The sequence below is a fragment of the Mustelus asterias genome, chromosome 11 (assembly GCF_964213995.1).
Source record: "Mustelus asterias chromosome 11, sMusAst1.hap1.1, whole genome shotgun sequence".
Taxonomy (NCBI): Eukaryota; Metazoa; Chordata; class Chondrichthyes; order Carcharhiniformes; family Triakidae; genus Mustelus; species Mustelus asterias.
Genome location: NC_135811.1, coordinates 102,382,311 through 102,409,725, shown reverse-complemented (window position 1 = coordinate 102,409,725; position 27,415 = coordinate 102,382,311). Strand labels below are relative to the sequence as shown.

The window sequence follows — 27,415 nt, the reverse complement described above, 5'->3', positions numbered from 1 at the left end:
TGGAGATGTTCATAGCCTCTGAATTTTCTCTTGAAGATCAGCTAAAGCGATACACTTGACTAACCTCAAATATAACCAGAATTCCAATCAGACCCAAATGGAACAATTTCTATTTAATTAGGGAAAAGACTGAATTTCGGGCATTTTGAATTTGAATGTACCTTTTAGAGATTTGCTCCTGCTACATTGAGTCGGGCAGTTCATCAATCTCTATTATGTATCTCTGCATGTCACCATTTTGGAAACCTTTCGCCAGCGAATCTACTCTTAGCAGCTGGAAGAGAGTTAATGGCCGGAAGTTTCCTACCGTTCACGCCAGCAGGATTTTCCCATCCCGCTGCAGTGAATTTGGCTTGTCGCCAAATTCTCCATCTTCGCTGCAACGGGAGCCTGGCATGAACGGGCGGTAAGATCGCACGCCAACATCAAAGTGATGTCTTTGAATCCAAAGTGGGCTTTGGACAATGTCTGGCACCAAGTTGGCAAATTCCGACAGAACCTTGATTAGACCACACATGCAGTGTTGTACACTATTTTAGTCTCCATGTACCAAAAAAGGATATAAAGATACTGGAAAAGGTGAAGCAAAGATTCACCAGGACAAAAGCAAGACTGAGAGGTGACAACAGATGTAGTAATAACAGGATTGTCATGATGGGAGACTTTAATTTCCCAAATATCGATTGGAATATCCCTAGGGTAAGGGGGGTGGATGGGGAGAAGTTTGTTAGGTGTGTTCAGGAAGGTTTCCTGACACAGCATGTGGATAAGCCTACAAGAGGGGAGGCTGTACTCGATCTGGTACTGACTAATGAGCCTGGACAGGTGTTGGATCTCTCAGTGGGGGAGCATCTTGGGGATAGTGATCATAACTCTATCTCCTTTACACTAGCATTGGAAAGAGATAGGATCAGGCAAGCTAGGAAAGTGTTTATCTGGAGTAAGGGAAAATATGAAGCCATCAGGCGGGAGATTAGAGGCGTTGATTAGAAGGAGGTATTCTCGAGGAAAAGTACCGAAGTAAGGTGGCAGATTTTCAAGGAATGTTTGTCTAGAGTTCTGAATGACAACGTTCCGATGAGACAGGGAGGTTTTGATAGGTTACGGGAACCGTAGTGCACGAAAGCTGTGCTGAACCTAGTCAAAAAGAAAAGGAAAGCGTACAAAAGGTTCAGAGAGCTAGGCGATGATAGGGACCTAGATGAGTATACGGTTTGTAGGAAGGGACTTAAGAAAGAAATTAGGAGAGCCAGAAGGGGTCACGAGAAGGACTTGACAGGTAAGATTAAGGAGAACCCTAAGGCGTTCTATAAATATGTGAAGAGTAAAAGGATGAGATGTGAAGGATTAGGAACTATAAAAGGTGAAGGTGAGAAAGTCTGTACTGAACCGGAAGAAATAGCAGAGGTGCTGAATGAATACTTTACCTCGGTATTCACGGTGGAAAAAGACCTGGGTGGTTGTACTATAGGATTGCGGCGGACTGAAAAGATTGAGTTTGTGGACATTAAGAAAGAGGATGTGTTGGAAATTTTGAATAGCATCAGGATAGATAAGTTGCTGGGACCGGATGGGATGTACCCCAGGTTACTGTGGGAGGCGAGGGAAGAGATTGCAGAGCCTCTGGCGATGATCTTTACGTCATCGATGGAGATGGGAGAGGTTCCGGAGGATTGGAGGATTGCGGATGTAGTTCCTAAATTGAAGAAAGGGAATAGGGATAGCCCAGGAAATTACTGACCGGTGAGTCTAACCTCAGTGGTTGGTAAGTTGATGGAGAAGAGCCTGAGGGACAGGGTTTATGAACATTTAGAGAGGTTTAATATGCTCGAAAGTAGTCAGCACGGCTTTGTCAAAGGCAAATCGTGCCTTACGAGCCTGGTGGAGTTTTTTGAATATTTGACTAAACACATTGACGAAGGAAAAGCGGTAGATGTGGTTTGCGTGGACTTCAGCAAGGCGTTCGATAAGGTCCCCCATGCAAGACTTCTTGAGAAAGTGAGAGGGCATGGGATCCAAGGGGCTGTTGCCTTGTGGATCCAGACCTGGCTTGCCTGCAGAAGGCAGAGAGTGGTTGTAGATGGGTCTTTTTCTGAATGGAGGTTGGTCACCAGTGGAGTGCCCCAGGGATCTGTTCTGGGACCCTTGCTGTTTGTCATCTTCGTAAATGACCTGGATGAGGAAGTGGAGGGATGGGTTGGCAAGTTTGCCGATGACACGAAGGTTGGTGGTGTTGTGGAAAGTTTGGAGGGATGTCAGAAGCTGCAGAGTGACATAGATAGGATGCAAGACTGGGCGGAGAAGTGGCAGATGGACTTCAACCCGGATAAATGTGTAGTGGTCCATTTTGGCAGGTCAAATGGGATGAAGGAGTATAATATCAGGGGTAAGACTCTTAGCAGTGTAGAGGATCAGAAGGACCTTGGGGTCCGGGTCCATAGGACTCTTAAATCGGCCTCGCAGGTGGAGGAGGTGGTTAAGAAGGCGTATGGTGTACTGGCCTTCATCAATCGAGGGATTGAGTTTAGGAGTCGGGGGATAATGATGCACCTTTATAAGACCCTTGTCAGACCCCACCTGGAGTATTGTGCCCAGTTCTGGTCACCTCATTACAGAAAGGATGTGGAAGCCATAGAAAGGGTGCAGAGGAGATTTACAAGGAAGTTGCCTGGATTGGGTGGCATGCCTTGTGAGGATAGGTTGAGGGAGCTCGGTCTTTTCTCCTTGGAGAGACAAAGGATGAGAGGTGGCCTGATAGAGGTTTACAAGATGTTGAGAGGTATAGATCGGGTGGATTCTCAGAGGCTTTTTCCCAGGGCTGAAATGGTTGCTACGAGAGGACACAGGTTTAAGGTGCTGGGGAGTAGGTACAGAGGAGATGTCAGGGGTAAGTTTTTCACTCAGAAGGTGGTGGGTGAGTGGAATCGGCTGCCGTCAGTGGTGGTGGAGGCAAACTCGATAGGGTCTTTTAAGAGACTTCTGGATGAGTACATGGGACTTAATAGGATTGAGGGTTATAGGTAAGCCTATATATAAGCCTAGGTAGGTAGGGCACGACTGGCGCAACTTGTGGACCAAAGGGCCTGTTTGTGCTGTAGTTTTTCTATATTCTATGTTCTAACTATCAAAGATTCAATGAGTTGAGATTCTTTCTTTCCTGGAAGGAATTGACTGATGGGTGATTTAATAGAGCTTTGATAGGGTAAATATAGAGAGGAAATTTCCACTCGTGGGGAGTTCAAGAGGCACAAACAGAAAATGCTGGAAAATCTCAGCAGGTCTGATAGCATCTGTGGCGAGAGAAATGAGCTAAAATGAAAATGTTGGCTGTGTTCTTTCTCCACAGATAGAATCCCTCTAGTGCAGAAGGAGGCCATTTGGCCCATTGAGTTTGCACCGACAACAATCCCACCCAGACCTATCCTTGTAACCCCCGCATAATCCCCCTGACATTGAGCGGCAATCCCACCTAGACCTGTTCCCCATAACCCCAAGTATTTACCCTGCTAACCCCCCTAATCTACACATCTTGGGACACCAAGGGCCAATTTAGCATGGCCAATCCACCTAACCTGCACACCTGCACTGTCAAACCTGCTGAGATTTTCCAGCATTTTCTGTTTTTGTTTCACAGTCCAGAATCCACAGTATTTTGCTTTTACATAAGAATTCAAGAGAAACTTTTTTAACCAGAGTGTGGTTAGAATGTGGGACTTGCTACCACAGGGGTTGATATGAATAGCATAGATGCATTTAAGGGAAGGATTGGATAATCACATGAGAAAAAAGGAATAGAAGATTATTCTTGAATTGAATTATTATTGTTACATGTATTGGGATACAGTGAAAAGTATTGTTTATTGCGTGCTATACAGCAGAACATACTGTTCATAGCGTACATTGGGGAGAAAGAAAGGAGAGGGTGCAGAATATAATGTTACAGTTACCAATAGGGTGCAGAGAAAGATCAGCTTAATATGTGATAGGAGCATTCAAAAGTCTGATGGCAACAGGGAAGAAGATGTTCTTAAGTCAGTTGGTATGTATCTTTTTCCCAATGGATGAAGGTGGAAGAGAGTATGCCCGGGGCCCTTGATTATGCTGGCTGCTTTCCTGAGGCAGCGCAGAGTGTAGATGGAGTCGATGGATGGGAAGTTGGTTTGCGTGATGGACTGGGCTATGTTTCCAACCCTTTGTAGTTTCTCGCATCCTTGGTTAGAGCAGGAGTCATACCAAGCTGTGATGCATCCAGAAAGGATGCTTTCTATGGTGCATTTGTAAAATTAGAGAGAATCATAGCACACATGCCGAATTTCCTTAGCCTCCTGAGAAAGTAAAGGTTCAGGTTCTGTTTGGGTTAGATGAAGTGGGGTGGGGAAAGACTTTTATGAAGCTTAACCACTGGCAAAGACCAGTTGAGAATGAATGGCCTATTTTTGTGTTGTCATCTCTATACAAGTACAATTACCAGTAACGTGTTTCCTATAAAGGTCCAGGAGATGGGAAAAATAAATAGAAAAGTGGCAGTCATTTATCAGGCGTATACCAAGAATACATATCATGGGTGCATCATTCAAATTTGTATATTTAAGATTGCAACATCACAGCATTATAGTAAGATTCATCCCGATGTTAAAGTTAATATAAACCTGGGTCATATCCTGGTCTCAAATGATTAGCAAGAAAGTGGTTACTAAGTAACTATTGATGTAAATGATGAATTGTAGATGCAATGATGGTTCATTAGTGGACCAGAAATGTTGCATGGAATCTCAAAAGTCCAGCTATCAGTTAGTGAGCACCACCTGAGGTGGTGCATGTCCCAACTAACATGAAAAAACATACCTACAATCATGTGATGGCAGATGTCACAAAATGTAGGCTTTTTGAAGACAAATTCTTGAAAGTTGTGCGTCCTTACTGGTTTGAGAGGTAAAGAGGCTTGGTGGGACTTCCTGGCTGGCGGTTCATTGATGGGTGGACCCTCTGGCAGGAAGGAAGTGGGTGGAGTTGGCGGTGGAGTAGGTGGAGGAGGCAGGATCTCTGCTGGAAATTTTGCCTCACTGTTCGACCGCTGAAAGAAATTCTCAACACTCTTGCTTCTGAGGATGGTCTTGAAGGACAGAGATCTCTTCAACCGTTGAAGCTGCAGAATGAAAATGGAACGGGCATTATGTTTTTTACTGAATCAGACTTCTGATAACTCTGATAAATGTTAATAAGCAAAACCACTCTACACATGGGTTAACAATCATTTTTTTTTTTAAGGTCAGGCTAACCTACAAAATACAACAAGACTGAGAAAATATCTTTTGTTCCCGCAGTTACCAGGCACTGATTTACATCGACAATAAAAATTCTCCCTCTTCAGCTCAAAATGGTTTGCAGTGGGTAGAATCACACTGGAAGAGGCCATTCAGCCCATCAGATCTATGCCTATACTTCATAAGAGCTATTCAATTAGCCCTACACTCTTAGCTCTGCAAACTTTTCCCTCTACACGGTGGCAAAGTGTTTAGCACTGCTGCCTCACAGTGCCAGGGACCCGGGTTTGATTCCGACCTCAGGTGGCTGTCTGTGCGGAGTTTGCATGTTTTCCCCGTGTCTGCGATGGTGCCTCCGGATGTTCCAGTTTCCTCCCACAGTCCAAAGATGTGCAGATTAAGCAGATTGACTGTGCTAAATTGCCCCTTCGTGACCCAAAATGTATAGAATAGGGGAATTAGCCTAATATATGGGGTTACGGGGATAGGGCCTGGGTAGGATGCTCTGTCGGAGAGTCGGTGCAGACTTGATGGGCCAAATGGCCTCCTTCTATACTGTAGGAATTCTATGATAGGGCAGCACAGTGGTACAGTGGCAAGCACTGCTGCCTCACAGCCCCAGCTGCCTCAGAGCTCAATTCCAGCCTTGGGTTGGTCTGTGTGGAGTTTGCACGTTCTCCCAATGTCTGCGTGGGTTTCCTCCGAGTGCTCCAGCTTCCTCCGACAGTCCAAAGATGTGATGCTTAGACGGATTATCTACGGTAAGCGTGTGGGGTTATGCGGAGGAGTCGGCCTGGGTAAGATACTCTATCAGAGGGTCAGTGCAGATTTGATGGGTGAAAGGCCTCTTCTGCACTGTGGAGATTCTAGATTCTATTTATCCAACATGAAAGTTCTATTAAATCTGCTTCCGTCACCCTTTGAGTCAGTACATTCTGGATCACAACTCACTGTGTAAAAATAAAAAATACTCATCATCCATCTGTTCCTTAAGCGGTTGTCCTCAGTTACTGACTCTCCTGCCAGTAGGAACCATTCCTCCCTCTTTAACCTATCAAAACCCCTGCATCATTTTTAAAACCTCCGGTAGTTTGAAAGATCAGGAGCTGAGACACATGGTTAAGAAGGTTCCAGATTCAATCCCTGATCCGTGCTGAGTTACCGGCTTTTAACTCGGAGAAAATAATCAGTCTTAGCAACTCTGAAGGAGGAAGGCAAAGGAATTGAAGAGGGGTTCTGCTCCTGACTTACCCCAGTTTTGTGTACCTGTCTGGACAACAAGCTTCACAATGATTTTTAAAGATTTATTTGTGGGACATGGGCATCGCTGGCTGGGCCAGCATTTATTGCCCATCCCTAGTTGCCCTTGAGAAGGTGGTGGTGAGCTGCCTTCTTGAATCGCTGCAGTCCATGTTCTGTAGGATGACTCGCAATGCCGTTAGGGAGGAAGTTCCAAGATTTTGACCCAGCGACTGCGAAGGAACGGCGATATATTTCCAAGTCAGCGTGGTGAGTGGCTTGGAGGGGAACTTGGAGGGTGGTGGTGTTCCCATGTATCTGCTGTCCTTGTCCTTCTAGATGCAAGTGGTTGTGGTTTTGGAAGGTGCTGTCTAAGGATCTTTTGCTGCAGTGCGTTTTGTAGATTGTACACACTACTGTTACTGAGCGTTGGTGGTGGAGGGAGTGGACGTGATGCCAATCAAGTGCCCCGACTGATACCAACTAGCAGGTCACATGGATGAGTAAATCATGTGAAGCGCTGGACAGAGTTGCAAGACAAAATACTCTGAGCAAAGGGAAGAACAATCAATCACCAATATTAATCACAAGGCACGAACTTGAAGTGAGGGATTTGAATGGGTTATGTATGGGTCAATAGAGGACTTAAATAATCTTAACAGGGACTTCAGGTGGATTGTACATGGAGAATAGACAAGGAGGAGGAATTACATTTGTTAAAAATGTGTTCAACAGATGTTGACAACGACAGTGCCAGGGATTAGGGTTCGATTCTTGAGTGTTGCTGGGGCCGCACCCATCCAGGCAAGTGGGGAGTATTCCATCACACTCAATGGCACAGTGGTTAGCACTGCTGCCTCACAGCGCCAGGAATCTGGGTTCGATTCCCAGCTTGGGTCACTGTCCGTGTGGAGTCTGCACATTCTCCCCGTGTCTGTGTGCCCTGGTTTCCTCCCACAGTCCGAAAGAGGTGCTGGTTGGGCGCACTGGCCATACTAAATTCTCCCTCAGTGTACACGGACAGGCACCGGAGTGTGGCGACTAGAGGATTTTCACAATAACCTCATTGCAGTGTTAATGTGAGCCTGTGACACTAATAAATAAATTAACAAGGGCTGTATTTGTTGCTTCTCTTTAATTGGTCTAGGAATGAACCACTACAATCGCATGGTGTTCATACACACCCTCAATACTGTCAGCGAGTGTTTCAGGATTTTGACCACGCGACATTGAAAGAATAGTTCCAAGTTGATTCGGAGGGAATCTTGGAGGTGTTGGTGTTCCCATGTGTCTGCTGCTTTAGCTCTTCTGGGCCGTAGGGTTCGTTGGTTTGAAAGGCGCTGTTGAAAGAGCCTTAGTGAGTTGCTGCAGGACATCTTGTAGATGGCACACACTGCTGCCACTGTGCATCAGTCGCAGAGGGAGCAAATGTTTAAGGTGATGCATGGGGTGCCCGTTGAGCAGGGCTGCTTTGTGCTAAATGGTGTCAAGCTTCTTGAGTGTTGTGGGAGCTGCACTCATCCAGGCAAGTGAAGAGTATTCCATCACATTCCTGACTTAGGCCTTGTAAATGGTGGACAGGCTTTGGGGAGTCAGGAGGTGAGTTATCAGCCGCAGAATTCGCAGTCTCTGACCTATGTGGCTGGTCCAGTTAAGTTTTCGGTCAATGGTGACCCCCATAATATTGATGGGAAACTCCAGCAATGGCAACCCTGTTGAGTTTCAAAGGGAGGTGATTGGATTCTTTCTTGTTAAAGAGGTTCATGAGTGACACTTGTGACATTAGTGTAGCTTTAAGAAAAGTTTTTTTTAAAAACATGATTTCTGCAACTCACAGTTTCAGTGATGTCATTGTTGCCGGGCTGACGACAAAGCGTCCTTTTGTTGCTCCTTAAATGATTTAAATGGGTTGTTTGTGTTTCCTCTGGGATTAGGTTTACAATCCTGCATTGTTAGGAGGACAGTCATGTGTTTTTGGACAGTTTTTTTCCCAATGAGTTTAAGATTTCAGTTTCTGTTTGGCTATAGTTAGAGTTGAGTTTTAGAAGGGGCAGCAAGCTAAAAAGAAGTGTTTTCCCTCTCTCCCTGGTGTTTTGAAAATTCTGTTGGTTAGCTGAAAACAAGATCTTGTTTTCCTGAAGGGTGAAAACCTGCTGTTATTGGGGGCTGGACCAGAATGTGTGGTGCACTGTCTGGTGCTTTGGGAAGCTGTCTTGTCTTCAAACTGTTCAGAGTGAATCCAAAGAACTGCAGACTTCACCCAAAGGACTCAATTTCCATTATCACGTAAGCAGTAGTCTGCTGCATTGAGACTGTTTAAAGGGTTTTGTCTATGGCAAGGGTTTTGGTTTGACTGGAACACATTAGATATCTTTGTTAAGGGTTATACATTATAGTGGTTGTTTTGTTTCTCGTTTGTAATTGATAAAAGTTTTTGCTAATTTTCTTACTGTATATATTAACTATATTCTTCAATAAACTTTGTTTGATAAAAGCTCCCTAGTGGGTCATTTGAATCATACCTGAAGTGAAGCCTATCATGCTTATCCTAGTCAAATTCAAGACGCAAAACTTATGATCCAGGCGGGCTCCATAAAACACTTTGGAGTTTCTGACCGGAACCATAACACACTATCCTTTCCTTCTGGCATACCACACAAGACAGAGTAATGAGAAGGAAAGTAAGATGCAAAAATAACAATGTATGCATTTATTTATGCAGTAATTTATCATGCTGAATGTCTCAAGGGCTTCACAGCATGAATTATGAGAAATGTTGAGTGCAGTTCTGTTGGCAAACCACTATTCAACTATTTTAGGCTGTAAAATCTCACAGGTCTCACGCCTGGAGGCCGGATATGAGGTTCTCATGAGTTTGCAGAATAATACTGGCTTCTTATGGAGGGATACATTTTTCTATTCCGCTGGATTTTAATCCAGGATTGAATCAATGGCCTGAATTTTCACTTGTCCATCTTGGTAAAAAAATGGCAGATGAGTTCAGAAATTGCAAGTCCTGCCTCTGATCATTTTCGCGGGGCCAGGAATTGGGGCAGTTCACATTTCACACATTTAAAGGTTCACAGAGGCCACTTAGATCATTAGTTGCCTCCACTCAAATTGGACTTTGGTAGCTTAGGAGTTTGAAATCAAAAGTTGGCCGAATAGACCGAATAAGAGCGGGTCTGAAGTTTGTGCATTTCTTTGGATATCTAGGGTACCCAATTGGATCTTGTACCAGGAAATCGGGATCCCTTTGGGGGAGGTAAGGTGCACTTTGGAATCATAGAAAGTAGGCAGCGATGTGTATACACGTCTCAAAAGCAACTGTCAAGAGGACCCATCAAAAGTGTCAAGAGGACTTGTCTAAAGTATATGTCAAAAGGAGCTCTCAAAATGTCAAGTCATTTAAAATTCCTGCCCTTTAATTCTCTGAAAAAATTGTCTGCAATTTTATTAAAAAAACATTGGGCTATTTTGCTCTGTCTATTGACATAGCCTGAGAGTTTCTATTATTGGATTAGTGCTGCATGACTGATTTCACAACCATCCATTATCACAGTAGGGTGCCAACATTTCACTGACAGCTACAAGTGGTAATACTGTTTGAAGGGGTACTATGATTTTCGGTGCTAATTGTTATAAGGGACTATGCAGTCGAATAAAATGTTTGTTATAAGGTTTTATGCTGTTGAAGGAATGCAAACGTTACTACCCAGAGTTTTTTTTAATATAGTGAAGTCTGCCACTAGAAACTTAGAATTTTAATTTATAGAACTTAATTTTTATTTCTGCATGGATCCTGAGGTCTGCTCATGGTGGTTACTGGCTGAGTTGGCATGGTGGGTGTAAGGGTAAAGGGTGGTGGGTGGGGCATGGCTTGGCATGAGTTGACACTAAGTTCATAAGGCTATAAAGTGCCATGGGGTAGGTACAGGAGCATAAGCTGGCATGGAGGGTAAGGGACCTTGGGGCAGCTTAGGTTAGCATGAATGGGGCATGGGGAGTGTCCATGGGGGGCATTGAGGACTGGAGGGGTGCTTTATGTTTTATTCTCCTTTAAAATGTTTGAACAAAGTGTCAGAGCTCTGGGTTTGGCCTTCTGCCCAGCCGGCCTGTGCACCTGTTACTACTTGCAGCCTCACCAACCCTGACTTCTAATGTAGCCCATCTCCCAGGACTGAAAATCAGCCATCCAGGACAGTCACTTTTAAAAGTCAGGTTTAGAATCATAGAATCCCTACAGTGCAGAAGGAGTCCATTTGGCCCATCGAGCCTGCACTAACAACAATCCCACCCAGGCACTACCCCACATATTTTCCCTGCTAATCCCCCTGACACTAAGGGTCAATTTATCATGGCCAATCAACCTAACCCGCCCATCTTTGGACTGTGGGAGGAAACCGGAGCACCCAGAGGAAACCCACGCAGACCCGGGGAGAATGTGCAAACTCCACACAGACAGTGACCCAAGGCCAGACTTGAACCCAGGTCCCTGGCGCTGTGAAGCAGCAGTGCTAACTGACTCTGAACAACCAAGCTGGTGGATGAAAGTTCTGGCCTATGTATTTATTTTTAACAGATCAAGTATAGCACAAATACAGCCTTAACTTTAACCTAACAGGGCTAATCATAGAATCCCTACAGTACAGAAGGAGGCCATTCAGACCATTGAGCCTGTACTGAAACAATGCCACCCCATCCCGCTAAGCCTATATTTATCTACCCTGCTAATCCTCCCGAAATTAGGGTCAATTTAGTACGGCTAATCAACTTAACCAGCACATCTTTGGATTGTGGGAGGAAACCGGAGCACCCGGAAGAAACACACGCAGACACGGGGAGAACATGCAAACTCCACACAGACAGTGACCCAAGCCGGGAATTGAGCCCGGGTCCCTGGAGCTGTGAGGCAGCAGTGCTAACCACTGTGCCGCCCGGGATGCAAATACTTGGGCGTTGAGGTTGGGAGCCAGTTCCACAGCGTGTCTGATTTTGTTCTCCACCCACTCCCTAGGAGAGTAATATTGCACCCAGTGTAACTCGGGGATCAGGTCCCCAATGAGGCCTGTTCTCACCTGGTGAGTTAGGTTGATATTGGTGCTAAATATCTTTTTAGATGCAGCAGTACTAACGTATAATAATAACAAGATGGTGACGCCCTGATACTTGGCACAGTTAACCAACTGCTTGGCCTGTGAGCATTCAGATGGAACTGTTAGATTAATGTCAGAGCTACTGCAGAAAATTGACAACAAGTGATGGTTGTGGAATTGGAGCTGGTAACATGAATATAAAAGAGAGAGAGAGAAAGATACAGGCACCACTTGTCAGCTTGTTGATCAAGAGACTCGAACTCAATCCACAACAATGTATATTTTGGGCCTTTCCTTAGAGTACAATTAGACCTGACACCTCACTGTATCGATGCCAAGGGCACTGAGAAGTGCTGTTGTCAGCCATTTGTATCTTGCTTGCTGACCTTGTGCCCATGCTATTAAACCAGGATAAAAGAGTGTCACAGTGGTTAGCACTCCCGCCTCACAGCGCCAGGTATCCAGGTTTGATTCCCGGCTTGGGTCACTGTCTGTGCGGAGTCTGCACATTCTCCCCATGTCTGCGTGGGTTTTCTCCGGGTGCTCCGGTTTCTTCCCACAGTCCAAAGATGTGCGGGTTAGGTGGATTGGTCTGCTAAATTGCCCCTTGTCAGGGTGAATAACTAGGGTAAATGCATGGAGTTATGGGGAGTAGGGCCTGGAAGGAATTGTGGTCGGTGCAGACTCGATGGGCAGAATGGCCTCCTTCTGCACTGTATGATTCTTTGTCACTTCTGTAACTTGTCTGTCAGCATTAATAAGTTTAAAGTTTATTTATTAGTGTCACAAGTAGGCTTACATTAACACTGTAATGATGTTACTGTGAAAATCCCCTAGTTGCCACACTCCAGCGCCTGTTCGGGTACACTGAGGGAGGGCTTAGCATGGTCACTGCACCTAACCAGCACGTCTTTCGGACTGGGGAAGGAAGCCAGAGGAAACCCACGCAGACACAGGGAGAACGTGTAAACTCCACACAGGCAGCTCTTGTAATGTAGGAAACGCAGCAGCTGATTTTCATACAGCGAGTAGCCTTAAAGGGTGATAACAAGAAGAAGATGGCTGGAATTTTACCGCTGCCCGTCACAGGAATCGGAGCAGGCGAGGAGCGGACAATGGGAAGGTCCGTTGACCTCGGGCAGGATTTTACAGTTTCGGGATGAGCAAAGCCGTAAAATCCCACCCGATCTGGTTTTTTTAATTCTATTTTTTTAATTAATTCGTGGGACATGGGTGTCGCAGGCTGGGCCAGCATTTATTGCCCATCACTAGTTACCCTTGAAGGGCAGTTGAGAGTCAACCACATTGCTATGGCTCTGGAGACACATATAGGCCAGACCAGATAAGGACAGCAGATTTCCTTCCCTAAAGAACATTAGTGAACCAGATGGGTTTTTCCGACAATCGACAATGGTTTTATGGTCACCAGTAGATTCTTATTCTAGATATTATTTTTTTGAATTCAAATTCCACCAGCTGTCATGGCGGGATTCGAACTCGGGTCCCCAGAACATTAGCTGAGTTTCTGGATTAATAGTTTAGCGATAATACCAATAGGCCATTGCCTCTCCCAATGTGATGTAGGGATGAGGGCTCGGCTGATTGGCCACGCTAACGTGCCCCTTAGTGTGTAGATTAGGTTAAGTAGCAGGGTAAATACATGGGGTCATGGGGATAGATATTCCTGGGTGGGATGCTCTGTTGGAGACATGGTGCAGAATCAAAGGGCCAAGTGGTCTCCTTCTGCACTGTAGGGATTCTATTTTATTCTATTCTAATTATAGGCCAGGACACTGGGGCCAAGACATCAGCTTTCGTAAGAAAGACAGGAATTCAGAGTGGAGAAAGAGCGGACAAAGGGTCACAGGGAAGCAAATGTAATTGGCTGCGTAGCTGATTCTTCCAGTGTGCAATATGAAGATTGGGACTGGCAATTTAATATTAAATGTACTGACCCTCAAATTCCCAACCAAAAGGTAGCTAACTGTCCAATTAAATCAGCACACACATATGTTGTGGGCGACAGAATCACTATTGGATTGTGGCAATGCCTGGTACAAGGGTTCATCCATTGCATCCAAAATGATGAAAATCGAGCTGGGTGAATCATCGGTTTAGAATAAAAGCTCTGGAGATAAGGGAGGAAATGCTAAATTAGATCATCAATAGCTACATAATTGTAAACAAAGGCAATAATCCATGATAATAGTCCTAATTGGATAACCATGAACTGTGGTAATACCACAAGAGTCAATCTTGGGGCCCCTGTTCACAATATTTATCAATAAGGTGACCCAGGGTCCGAATTGGCCAAATGATCCCAATCGTGCAGTCTTAAAGTGAGCCTACAGATGAGACTTAATTGGCTGGGTGGAAAAACGTTAAATAAAATAGGATTGACAGCCTTGAGAATAAACTTGCCTCTAGTTGAATGTTGCTTTCTCCACTAAAGTGCTTCCCTGGTTCCGGAAATGAACACGTCCACAGTATCCAATATCATTTGGCCTACGTGGCTCTAAATGTTGCACTAAAAATAGTTGCTGGGTAGCGGAGCCATAATCGCAGTTGGTAACCCAGACACTGGGAAACTGCATTTTTAAAGGAAAAAAAAAATCCCCCTCCATTTTTTCCCCGGGGGGGGGAAGAGTCAATTACTAGGGGGCATAGGTTTAAAGCGCGAGGGGCAAGGTTTAAAGGAATTGTACAAGGCAAGTTTTTTTTTATAGGGAGAGTGGTGGGTGCCTGGAACTCGCTGTCAGGGGAGGTAGTAGAAGCAGATACAATAGTGGCTTTTAAGGGGCATCTTGACAAATACATGAATAGGATGGGAATAGAGGGACATGGTCCCCAGGAGGGTAGGGGGTTTTACTTCAGACGGACAGCATGGTTGGTGCAGGCTTGGAGGGCCGAAGGGCCTGTTCCTGTGCTGTAACTTTCTTTGTTCCTTGTTCTATTTCTCTACTGAGTGACTTACTTGGGAAAAGGGAGATTGCAGCTGGCCAATGGTGCCTCCTCAAGCGCCTGTTCTTAACTCATGAAGCCAGATGATGATTTGATCTTTTGGTGGTGGGGAATGGAGGGGGGCATGAGTGAGTGGTTAAATTACAAATGACCCCCAATCCCCTCAGCAGGGGGTGATAGTTTCCTCTTCGTACCTCTTTCTTTTCCTCATTTGTCACACTTCCGAGAAGAATTCCCTCTCCAATACCATGGCGTAATGGTATTGCCACTAGCCTAGCCACCCAGTGACCCAGGGTATTGCTCTGGAGCCCTGGCTTCGAATCCCATTGAGATCGGGGATAGAATTTTAATTTTTAAAAAAAATCTGGAATTAAGAGTCTACTGATGACCATGAAATCATTGTCGATATTTGTAAAAACATATCTGGTTCACTAGAATCATAGAACCCTACACTGCAGAAGGAGGCCATTTAGCCCATCGAGTCTGCACCAACCACAATCCCACCTAGGCCCCATCCCCATAACCCCATGCATTTACCCTAGCTAGTTCCCCTGACACTAAGGGGCAATTTAGTATGGCCATTCAACCTAACCCGCACACCTTTGGACCAATGTCCATGAGGGAAGGAAATCTCCCGTCCTTACCCTGGCCTGGCCTACATGTGACTCCAGACCCACAGCAATGTGGTTGACTCTTAAATACCCTCTGAAATGGCCTAGCAAACCACTCAGTTCAAAGATGATGGTAATGGACAATGAATGCTGGTCCAGCCAGAGACACCCACATCCCATAAAAGAATTAGACCTACAGAGAGAAATTAGTCTCTCACCCATTGAGATATTTCTCCTCACCTCACTCCTCACTCTTTCTTCTGAATGTTATTCCTAATGCCAAGCTAGCCTGCGGCTGCCATTGCACATTTGTTTACAATGTCACCACGTATATATGTATATATAGAAATCTAATTATCTCAATGATACATGTCAAGATAGCGCCGGAACGAGGCGACTTCTTGCAAGCTGTGCCCAGCATACCTTCTAATTCTATCTTTTACTCTCGTTCGATGCTTCTAAAACTGTATTACTACATTCTGCACTCTCTTGTTTCCTTCTCTATGAACGGTATGCTTTGTCTGCGTAGCGCGCAAGAAACAATACTTTTCACTCTATGTTAATACATGTGACAATAATAAATCAAATCAAATCAAATCCTTTATTGTTTCTGATACACATGGTAGAGTTGGAAAGAAAAACTTGCACTTATTCTGCGTTCTTCAACACCTTGCTACAGTTCAAAGGGCTCCATGGCCAATTTTGAACTAGAGTCAGAGAAAATGAGGCAGATTTACACAGCAAGATTCCACAAATAATAGTGGGATAAAGACTGGGCAGTCTGCTGTGGTGATGTTGGTGAAAGGATAAATATTGGCCAGGGTGGCCAGCAGAACGCCTCTTCATTGAAGAGTGCCGTATGGGATCTTTCACACACACGTGCTGTACCAGGTGTGTCAGTCAGGATTATGGCTCAAATCTCCAGAGTCCCTCAGAGGCAAGTGTGCTCCTGAGACAAGACTGCCCTCCTCAGTCAATGAGAGAAATTTTAAACCCTTTTCTTCATCACTGTGGCAATTGGGGTAATCATTGGTGGCACAGACATTCCATGCAATGTGATATGTGAGGTTTGCACATTCTTGCTGAGCCCAAAGCTTAAAGTTTTTAAAGTTTTTTATTAGTCACAAGTAAGGCTTACATTAACACTGCAATGAAGTTACTGCAAAATTCCCCTAGTCACCACACACCGGCACCTGTTCGGGTCAATGCACTTAACCAGCACATCTTTCAGACAGAGGAAACCCACGCAGATCACGGGGAGAACATGCAGACTCTGCACAGACAGTGGCCCAAGCTGGGAATCGAACCCGGGTCCCTGGCGCTGTGAGGCAGCAGTGCTGACCACTGTGCCACCCGAGGTTAGGTGGATTGGCCATGCTAAATTGTCCCTTAAGTGTGCAAAGGTGTGTAGGTTAGGGGGATTAGCCATGGTAAATGTGTGGAGTTACGGTGATAGGGTGGGGGTGTGGGCCTGGGTAAGATGCCCTTTCAGAGAGTCAGTGCAGACTCAAGGGCCAAATGGCCTCCTTCTGCACTTTGGGGCTTCGATGGTTCTATGGATGCATGATGGTTCCACTAAAGGATTAGTAATCATTGTATATTCATTGCAAGTTTGATCCTCTTGGGTTGATTCACTGGTAATAATGAGCTGATCTAATACTTACCCACTTGATTTGATTTAATTTAAATCACAGATCAGGACGTAAGTGTACAATTTCCATCTGAAACAGACTTGGGAGTTGATGATATGTAGCCACTGACGTACAAGACTATTCCAATGTACGCATATCATGGACAAACCACAGACTCTTCCAGTACGTTCTCAGCTCCCCTCTCCTGCGCTCGGGACAACTGAATAAACACTGCACAATTCAGAAGGCCCAGTTCTTGATCAATCCTGTCTGTGTTAGCTTTAAATATCTTCCTGTGTATAGCCCAAAGTTTAAAAGGAATGGAATGGAAACATTGTAACTGCGGAGCCATTCCGCAAAATTACAAATAGATGCCTTGCAGCCAATTATTCACGCCCAATTTACACCAAAAATAACTTCCCTCTCCCGACCACATGCAGCTTATTGTTGGAATGTTCACCTCTGCTGAGAAAGAAGCAACTCAGAATGAGGCTAGAAATTGCCCGAAAGCAGAGCAAAGACTATAAAAGTTGGGGTCTGATGTTGCAGATGTATAGAACGTTGGTTCGGCCGCATTTGGAATACTGCGTCCAGTTCTGGTCGCCACACTACCAGAAGGACGTGGAGGCTTTGGAGAGAGTGCAGAGGAGGTTTACCAGGATGTTGCCTGGTATGGAGGGGCTTGGTTATGAGGAGAGATTGGGGAAACTGGGGTTGTTCTCCTTGGAAAGACGGAGGATGAGGGGAGACTTAATAGAGGTGTATAAAATTATGAAAGGCATAGATAGGGTGAACGGTGGGAAGCTTTTCCCCGGGTCGGTGGTGACGTTCACGAGGGGTCATAGGTTCAAGGTGAAGGGGGGGAGGTTTAACACAGATATCAGAAGGACATATTTTACACAGAGGGTCGTGGGGGCCTGGAATGGGTTGCCGGGCAAGGTGGTGGAGGCGGACACACTGGGAACGTTTAAGACTAATCTAGACAGCTATATGAACGGAGTGGGAATGGAGGGATACAAAAGAGTGGTCTAGTTTGGACCAGGGAGCGGCGCGGGCTAATTGTTCTTTGTTTCTCGTTTCAAGGTTTCATTCTATGATCATCTTGCTGGTGCCAGTACAGAGCGAGACTGCGGATAGTTGGGAACCTGTCTCGGGGGCAGGGAATTCAGATGGTGTTCGTGGAAGTGGAAATGAATAGGGTTGGGAAGCATTTTCCGATCAGGGCCAGTGTGATCTCCTGGACTCGTTTCGATCGCCTCAGGGGGTCGGAGAGGAATTTCCCAGATTTTTTTTTCCCCATATTGGCCCTGGGGTTTTCACTCTGGGTTTTCGCCTCTCCCTGGAGATCACATGGTCTGGAATGGGGGGGCAGGGGTGAGTTAATAGGTTGTGATGAACAAAGCATCATAGCTGTGAGGGACAGCTCGGGGATAGGATATTAGTATGTAGATAGGCTGGAAAATTGGGCGGGGATCCTGGATTCAGGATTCAATCCTGGACCGGGGAGCGGCGCGGGCTTGGAGGGCCGAAGGGCCTGTTCCTGTGCTGTATTGTTCTTTGTTCTTTGTTCTTTGTCCTTCTGCAGGAATTTCAGCATAGCCTGTGACACCTGGAAGCTTTCACAGGTAGGGACTTTAATTTAAATAGCATCTTATACGACAACCCAAAAGGCTTCAGATCAATAAAAGTCTGTGTGTCTGTTTGTAATTAACTACAGGCCACTAGGGTCAGTAGGTATTACTCTCTGTTTATAGAGAGAGAGAGAGAAGTGGATATAGATTTTTGACTTGATTTATTATTGTCACATGTATTAATGTACAGTGAAAAATATTGTTTCTTGTGCGCTTTACAGACAAAGCATACTGTTCATAGAGAAAGAAAGGAGAGGGTGCAGAATGTCTTGTTTCTCAGTGGGTTGTGACCTGCCTTTGAGTCAGAACCTTCAGGTTGAAGTCCCATCCCAGGGCTTATTAGCCATGGGAATGATACAGGCAAACAGGTTAGCAACCATAAGACCATAAGACATAGGAGCAGAACCAGGCCACTCGGCCCATCGAGTCTGCTCCCCCATTCAATCATGGCTGATATTTTTCTCATCCCCATTCTCCTGCCTTTTCCCCATAACACCTGATCTCCTTATTAATCAAAAACCTATCTATCTCTGTCTTAAAGACGTTCAATGACCTGGCCTCCACAGCCTTCTGTGGCAAAGAGTTCCACAGATTCACCACTCTCTGGCTGAAGAAATTCCTCCTCATCTCTGTTTTAAACTGCTAATCCTTCCAGTGTTACAGTCATAGCTGGTGAAAGATCAACTTAATGCGAGGTAGGTCCATTCAAAAGTCTGATGGCAGCAGGAAAGAAGTGGTTCTCGAGTCAGTTGGTACGTGTCCTCAGACTTTTGTATCTTTTTCCTTATGGAAGAAGGTGGAAGAGAGAATATTCAGGGTGCATGTGGTCCTTAATTATTCTGGCTGCTTTTCCGAGGCAGCGGGAAGTGTAAACAGAGCTGATGGATGGGAGGCTGGTTTGAGTGATGGACTGGGCTTCGTGCACAACCCTTTGTAGTTTCTTGAGGTCTTGGACAGAGCAGGAGCCATACCAAGCTGTGATACAACCAGTAAGAATGCTCTCTATGGTGCATCTGTAAACGTTGGTGAGAGTCGTAGCTGACATGCCAAATTTCCTTAGTCTCCTGAGAAAGTAGAGGTGTTGGTGGGCTTTCGCAACTGATTGAGGCACCGCTCTGCATACCATCACGGCTGACCAGGAATCTCACCCGCCCTTTCCGCTTGGAAGGATTAGCCGGCAGGTTGTTAACCTGTTTGACTGTATTATTCCCGTGGCTAAAAAGCCCTGGAATGGGACTTCAACCTGAAGGTTCTGACTCAGAGGCAGGGGCACAACCCACTGAGCAACAAGACTTCCCATGTTTTCAAATGTGGTTGCCGTCTCGTAGGGAAATAAAGTAGTCAACTTGCACACAGTAGCCACAAACAGCAATCAAATAAATGGTCATCAATTTTACTGAGAGCAATCAGAAAATGTGTTGCCCAGGATAGGGTTACCTGTCAACCAGCAGAATTTTGACATTCTGAAGAAGAGGCCCACTCATTTCAGCAACCTTGCACTGATTTCAGAGTTTGTACTTTTGAAGGTAAAAGTTTGGATAAGGTCATGGGTAAAGCTTCAAATGTCACTTTCCTGTCATAGGGCATCGCCCTCCAGGATCATAGAATAGCTACAGTGCAGAAGAGGCCATTTGGCCCATCGAGTCTACTCCAGCTCTCTGACAGAACATCTTACCCAGGCCCAACCCTCCCCCCCACCCCACTCCCACCCTCACCCCATCCCCATAACCCAACACATTTCCCATGGCCAATCCATCTAACCTACATAGAACGAAGAAAATTACAGCACAGGAACAGGCCCTTCAGCCCTCCAAGCCTGCAACAACTAAATCTTGGGACACTACGATCTTGGAACATGAAGGGGCAATGTAGCATGGCCAATCCACCGGTGCCCGGTGGGCAGTGCCAAGGTGCTCAGTGGCAATGGCCTCCGGTTCTACTACCGAGGCCATCACGTTTGTTTTCCCCCCTTTGCTGGGGACCAGCTGTGATTCTTGCCGGAGAGAATCTCTCCTGGTGAGGCCACAAGTGAGCCCGGACGATAAACAGTGGATAAAGCCAAGTAACAATTCCTCTCAGCCTGGACTCAACTGAAGATACACATGCTTGAAGATCACACATAGTGAAGGGCCTCTTGGATAGGTACAGTTAGGTGTCTGGCCAGCCTTATTGTGATTGGGAGAACGCAAAGGGGAGGAAACTCATTGAAAGGTTTCTCTTCATGCAGCTCTTGAATTGTAAGAGAAAATAAACGTGAAAGGGATTAAATCCATGCACTTGAGGGATACATGAAATTCTCATATCATCTATATTTAATGCGAATGTGCTGTCAAAGTAACAGCAATTATTAAGATTGCATGCGACGCAGGCTGGTTTATACATGTGTGAAGGGTAGCAGAAACCCCTTTAATCCACTTCCTTAGCTTCACATCATTTCAATTCAGATATGCTTAGTTATCCTGACTGCTGCGAAATTCTCAAGTAGTCCATACACGGTCTACAGCCTTCACCCATCAGGCTCAGAGTTATACTCTCTTGCCAGTGGCGTCTACAGAGACAGACTGGAACCCGGCCAGCCAAACCAAGCTCGTCTGAGTGAGGAACGACCGCGGCTAAAACGAATCTCCATCCCTCACACGCACGGCCCCTCCTAATCAGCATCTGTCACCAAGAGCGATTTCGGATCTTCTTCATCAGCTGGCGGGACACAGAGGACATTTTACACAGGGACAAGGTCACGTGTAACGTGGAGTACATCTCAGATCACAGGGGGCCCGGTAACAATGGACAAGGCAGAAATTCAATCGAGTAGCTCTAATTAATTGTAAAGTAAGAGAGCAAAGCACAGGTATCTTGACAGAGCTGCCGAGAAGCAGCTGTCAAAATCTCCTTGTTCTTAATCTCCTTCTACTGACTTTAATGGATGAAAAGATGGATTTCAATGTTGGGGGCTGGGGGCTGGGGGTTGAGGGGGGGGGGGGGGGGGGAGAGAGAGAGTCTAATATCCAATATGGGCAAGAAGGTAGGAGATGCAATACCAAAAGATTTTAGCAGCGTGAAAATACCTGTTTCACCAATTTCTAAATACCACAGATTAGAAACAAAATATATAGTTGAACGATCTAAAAGAGAAATCATTTGTACTGATAATTCACTGTTGAAATGTGCAAAGTTAAGGCAAATAAAAAACGTGGTGGGCCACAACGTCTCACTAGCACCAGAAAGAGTGTGTACACAGTAACTTCATTGCAGTGTTAATGTAAGCCTTACTTGTGACTAATAATAAAAAATGGCCCCCAGGAATGACAAGAGGTAAATACATACTTGTCCTCGACAATTACACTAACACTTCCAATCACCGGAGTTGCTTAGGGCCTGAATCATAGAATTCTTACAGTGCAGAAAAAGGCCAATTGGCCCATCGAGTCTGTACCGACCACAATCCCACCCAGGTCCTAGCCCCATAACCCCACATATTTATCCTGCTAATCCCCCTGACACCAAGGGGCAATTTAGCATGGCCAGTCAACCTAACCTGCACCTCTTTGGAGTGTGGGAGGAAACCGGAGCACCCGGAGGAAACCCACGCAGATACGGGGAGAACGTGCAGACTCCACACAGACAGTCACCCAATCGAACCTGAATCTCTGGCACTGCGAGTGCGAACCACTGTGCCACGGTATTTTCAGTAAGAAGTTTAACAACACCAGGTTAAAGTCCAACAGGTTTATTTGGTAGCAAAAGCCACAAGCTTTCGGAGCCTTAAGCTCCTTCTTCAGGTGAGTGGGAATTCTCACTCACCTAAAGAAGGAGCTTAAGGCTCCGAAAGCTTGTGTGGCTTTTGCTACCAAATAAACCTGTTGGGACTTTAACCTGGTGCTGTTAAACTTCTTACTGTGTTTACCCCAGTCCAACGCCGGCATCTCCACACCACAGTATTTTGCCAATTCTCATGGATGCCTGCCCCCTTCCTCACCTCTTCACACAGTAACTTCATTGCAGTGTTAATGTAAGCCTTACTTGTGACTAATAATAAATAAACTAAACTCTTGCGAGGCTTTATCGTTCTGAAATCCACCCATTCCAACCTATTGGTCTTGGATTTTGTGTTAACGTCTCCCCTTTCTATTTGAAGGTCAAAGTCATTACATTATTGTCACAACTTCAAAGGTGTTCATCTCAATCAACCTGAACTCCTCACTCAGAACAGCGTCTGACAGTGCTTCTCTTGTATGCAGGGATACAGATATACTGTTTGAGTTTGGAGTCTGCACATATTTTCAACCTTCATCTTTTCTCATTCTTTTTCTGTAATAGATGGTCAACAGAAATAAGCTATGCAATATGGAGTGTCGGAAAACAGCTGGAGCTCAGGGTCACAGCAGGAAGCAGTTCCCATTAACTAGAGTAAATCAGGATTAACAATAGTTTTGAATTGGCAGCAGATTGGGCTGAATCAGACTGAGTGAAAAAAATATTGGAGTGAAACTCAACTAAGCAATCAGACTAAGTGTTAGCACCAGGACTGCTCATAATCGTTGTCTCTCCCATTAACCTTTCAATTACTGGGTCAATGACCTGATGTGTTGTCCAGTGTCTTGTATACATGGGTCTCAGCTGTAATTTCATCTCAGCCAGTTGGAACTGTCACCAGCAGAAAGGAATCATTCTCTTTCATATTCCAGCCAGACACAAGCTGTGTGCACATTCTGGGATTAAGTACCATAAACTCTAGTGTATACCTCCCATCTCTACATTCACTTTTTTGACTTTTCCAGATGCATGGCTCTCCCAATTCTTCTGAGTCACACATTAAATTGAATTTTCACACCACATATAATACAAACCCTGACACCTCCGCGACATTGGTGACACCCAAACGTGGGAAAGAGCAAGAGAGCATGCTTGCATATTTATACAATGCAAAGGAGATTAACTATGAGCTGACTCAATTGCAGCAAGCAGTCACTCTGTATAATTCAACAAAATGTACAAGAATATCGGTACAAAGTTATTACACATTAATGTGCCTCTCTCTGAAAATCCAGTGAATGTTCTTTGCCTATTAAAGGCAGTGTCAGGTCAAAGTCACCTGGTGCGGAGAGGGGCAGGGAAGGTGGAGGACTTCCTCGTGAACATGCTCCTGGGCCTAGACGAACAAGCTATAAACAGTCCAGGCAATTGAGGAAGTCGTTTAACCCAACTATCTGCTCCTCTACCACAGCTATATTCATGGCCAGGTGTCCCTGGGGAGGGAGCATGCGATGTCCAAGGGCATCATTGAGTCCTTCCATGCCCGTTGGGCACCGCAGGGACTGGGGTATATTATCGACCCCCTTAATCACATTTTGATTGTTTTCAGTTTCCTTTCTGCATTGTCTTTTGTTTTGGGCGGTTCCCTTCTTTTAGGGGGCTGCTTCTTGCTTTGTCCCTGAGTTTGTTTGATTTGGTTTATTTGATTTGGCCAAAAAGGAATGCCTATTAATGGCAGTGTCAGATCAGAGTGACTTGCAGTGTGATGAGAGAGTGTTTGAAAATTGTAGCGAGAGATTGGTGTGCCTGTCTTGTGCAATCCCAATTCCTCTACACTCCATCATTGACTGTTGAGTCTTCAAACAGCCTAGGCCCCAAGCTCTGGAATCCCCTCTGTAAACCTCTCCGCTCCTCCCTCTCTCTCTCTGTATGCTGCCCCTCAAAGACTTTTGCCTTGACCAAGCTTTTGGTCACCGGTTCCATTGTCTCCTGATGTGACCCTGCGCTGAGCTTGATTTGATAATCGCCCTCGAGGCGGTTCCACTGGCTGCAATTTTCCAGCCCTTCCTGCTGGTGGGATTTTCAGGTCCTGCTGATCGGAGTCACACCTGCCCCCCCGCCCCGCAGACGTGGAGAGTGCAAGCCACAGAAAAAGTCATTGACATTGATGGGACTGGAAGATTCTGCTGCCAGCTAAATGCGGACCTATCTCCGCTGCTACAAAACATGTCATTGGTTTGGCGGGGGGGTGGGGGGGGGGGGGGGGGGGGGGGGGGGGGGGGGGGGGGGTGGGGGGGTGCCACCCACCCTCCCCCTTGTTAAAAGGTGCAATATAAATGCAAGTTGCCACATTGTTAGTGGGAGAAAGAGATTGAAAATGATTAATACGTGGGTGTTGTATTTTTTTTAAAAAACCCTCGACTTTGTTTCAGTTTTCTTGCTACTTCGCCATTTAAAATTTGGTTACGAGCCCTGCAGATTACTGTTAATCATCAAGGTAAATGATTTTAAACTTGATCTGTCTAACTTGGGAATTCAATATCTAATGATAATTACAAGTAAAGGCCAATGGCGTGATTGCATTATACAAAAAGAGTGCAGTGAACTTGAACCCAAATTGCAAGAACCTGCTCCATGTCTTTCACTCACATTCAAAAGACTCCAAATGTAGCAGGAAGATTAGGGACGTATTTATATTTTATGCACAGTCTTCTTTCACACATGTGCATAATGCATGCACACATGTGCATAATGCACACATACATATGCATAATACATGCACATAATGCACACACACACATGCATATGCACGCGCACACCACACACCAGGTTCACAGATACTGCCTAGACTGATGAGCATTTCCAGTTATTCATCTCATTTGTGGGATCTTGCTGTGCACACACTGCCCGCATTTCAATAGTGATAACACTGGTAAAACTAATCAATTGCAAACTGATCCTTGAAGACTCAAAATGTGCTTACTAAATTGGGCAGCACAGTGGTTTGTAATGCTGCCTCACAGCGCCAGTCTGGGTTCTTTGCTGGCCTCGGGTCACTGTATGGAGTTTGCACGTTCTCCCAGTGTCTGTGTGGGTTTCCTTCGGGTGCTCCGGTTTCCTCCCACCCTCCAAAGATGTGGTCAGGTGGATTGGCCATGATAAATTGCCCTTAAGTGTCAGGGGGATTAGCAGGGTAGCTACATGGGGTTACAGGGATAGGGCCTGGATTGGATTGTTGTGGGTCCAGACTCAATGGGCCGAATGGCCTCCTTCTGCGCTGTAGGGATTCTATGAAGTTGTTCTTTCAACAGGGTTAAATTTCCCTTTTTTTTAAAAAGGAAATCAGAGTTTAATCTGAATTGAATCAATCGACAAATAGGTTGAGTTTGGATCCAACATAAAACGTGTTCCACTACTATCAGCTGCAACTAAATAAAACATACAACATGAATATGCACAATCATATTTGAATATTTATGAATGAATATTTAGGCTCCGTTCTAATATTAAGGAATTAGTGGAATGACTAATTCCAATGCAGAAGAATTTAAATTTTGGATCCCTGCTAATCAAAGTGATTTTAAAAGACATCCATAATATTAGTTGTAATAAGATTATCTTTGAAGTGTTGGCATCCTTTGAAATGTTGTGGTTTAAAAAATTCAGAGTGCAACTCCATGTTTATTATTCGGGTTTCTAATTTGGTTACACCTATTGTACATTAATATGGCAGTCCTGTGGCGCACTGGGCTAGCGTCCCTGTCTCTGAGCTGCGGGTTTGATGTCCCACCCAAGGAATTGATGGCCAAGGAAGGTAAAGTAAAGTTTATTTATTAGTCATAATTAAGACTTATATTAACACTGCAATGAAGTTACTCTGAAATTCCCCTAGTCGCCACACTCCGACACCTGTTCGTGTCAATGCATCGAACCAGCACTTCTTTCAGACTGTGGGAGGAAACCGGAGCACCCGGAGGAAACCCACGCAGACACGGCTGGGGGGGAAACGTGCAAACTCCACACAGACAGTGACCCAAGCCGGGAATCGAACCCAGGTCCCTGGTGCTGTGGGACAGCAATGCTAACCACTGTGCCATCCCTACGTTCATAACGCAGCCAAACAGGTTGAGTGTCAACCTGTAAATCCTTCCAAACATGCCAATGGCTGGCGGTAAGAGCAGGAGAGATTCACGGTCAGCCACGCTTGATGTGGAGTGATATCCCTCAATCTATAAGCCCTTGGCGACAGACTAGCAACCTGTTCCGGGAATTACTAGCTATGGAAATGGACCAAAGTCTGCCTTCGATGTTGAAGAGAATTAGAATCGTTCACTAATGGAGTAACTGGTTACACAGACCAGGAAGGCTGAATTAGTTGATTCTTTCCACCTCTGGAGATACCAACAGAAACAATCGCCAATAGAAGTGCTGACTTTATTTATGAATGGGATGTGGGCGTCGCTGGCTAGCCCAGCACTTATTGCCCATCCCCTATTGTCCTGGAGAAGGTGGTGGTGAGCTGCCTTCTTGAGCTGCTGCAGTCCATGTGGTGTAGGCACACCCACCGTGCTGTTAGGGAGGAAGTTCCAGGATTTTGACCCAGTGACAGTGAAGAAATGGTGATATATTTCCAAGCCGGCACAGTGGTTAGCACTGCTGCCTCACAGCGTCAGGGACCCAGGTTCGATTCCCGGCTTGGGTCACTGTCTGTGCGGAGTCTGCATGTTCTTCTCATGTCTGCATGGGTTTCCTCCGGGTGCTCAGATTTCCTTCCACATTCCAAAAACGTGCTGGTTAGGTGTATTGGCCATGCTAAATTCTTCCTCAGTGTACCCGAACAGGCACCAGAGTGTGGCAACCAGGGGATTTTCACTGTAACTTCATTGCAGTGTTAATGTAAACCTACTTGTGACACTAATAAAATAAACTTTAAACCTTCAGGATGGTGAGTGGCTTGGAGGGGAATGTCCGGGTGGTGGTGTTTCCAGGAATCTGCAGCCCTAGTCATTGGTGGTGTACGGTTGGAAGGAGCTGTCTAAGGAACCTTGGTGAGTTCCAGCAGTGCATTTGGTACATACGCTACGTGTGCTGGTGATGGAGTGTGTGAATGTTTGTGGATGGGGTGCCAATCAAGCTGGCTGGTATCAAGCTCCTCGAGTGTTGTTCGAGCTGTACTCAGCCAATGGAGAGTGTTCCATCACACTCCTGACTTGTGCCTTGGAGATATTG

General features: G+C 45.5%; 1 protein-coding gene across 1 annotated transcript in view; it reads right to left on the bottom strand.

Annotated features, from left to right (window-relative positions):
- Positions 1-27,415, bottom strand: part of LOC144500988 (SH3 and cysteine-rich domain-containing protein 2-like) — a 139,556-nt gene that overhangs the window by 60,368 nt on the left and 51,773 nt on the right. The window contains exon 2 of the mRNA XM_078224488.1: positions 4,846-5,146. Coding sequence (XP_078080614.1) covers positions 4,846-5,146 — 301 coding nt within the window. The remainder of the gene's footprint in view (positions 1-4,845; positions 5,147-27,415) is intronic.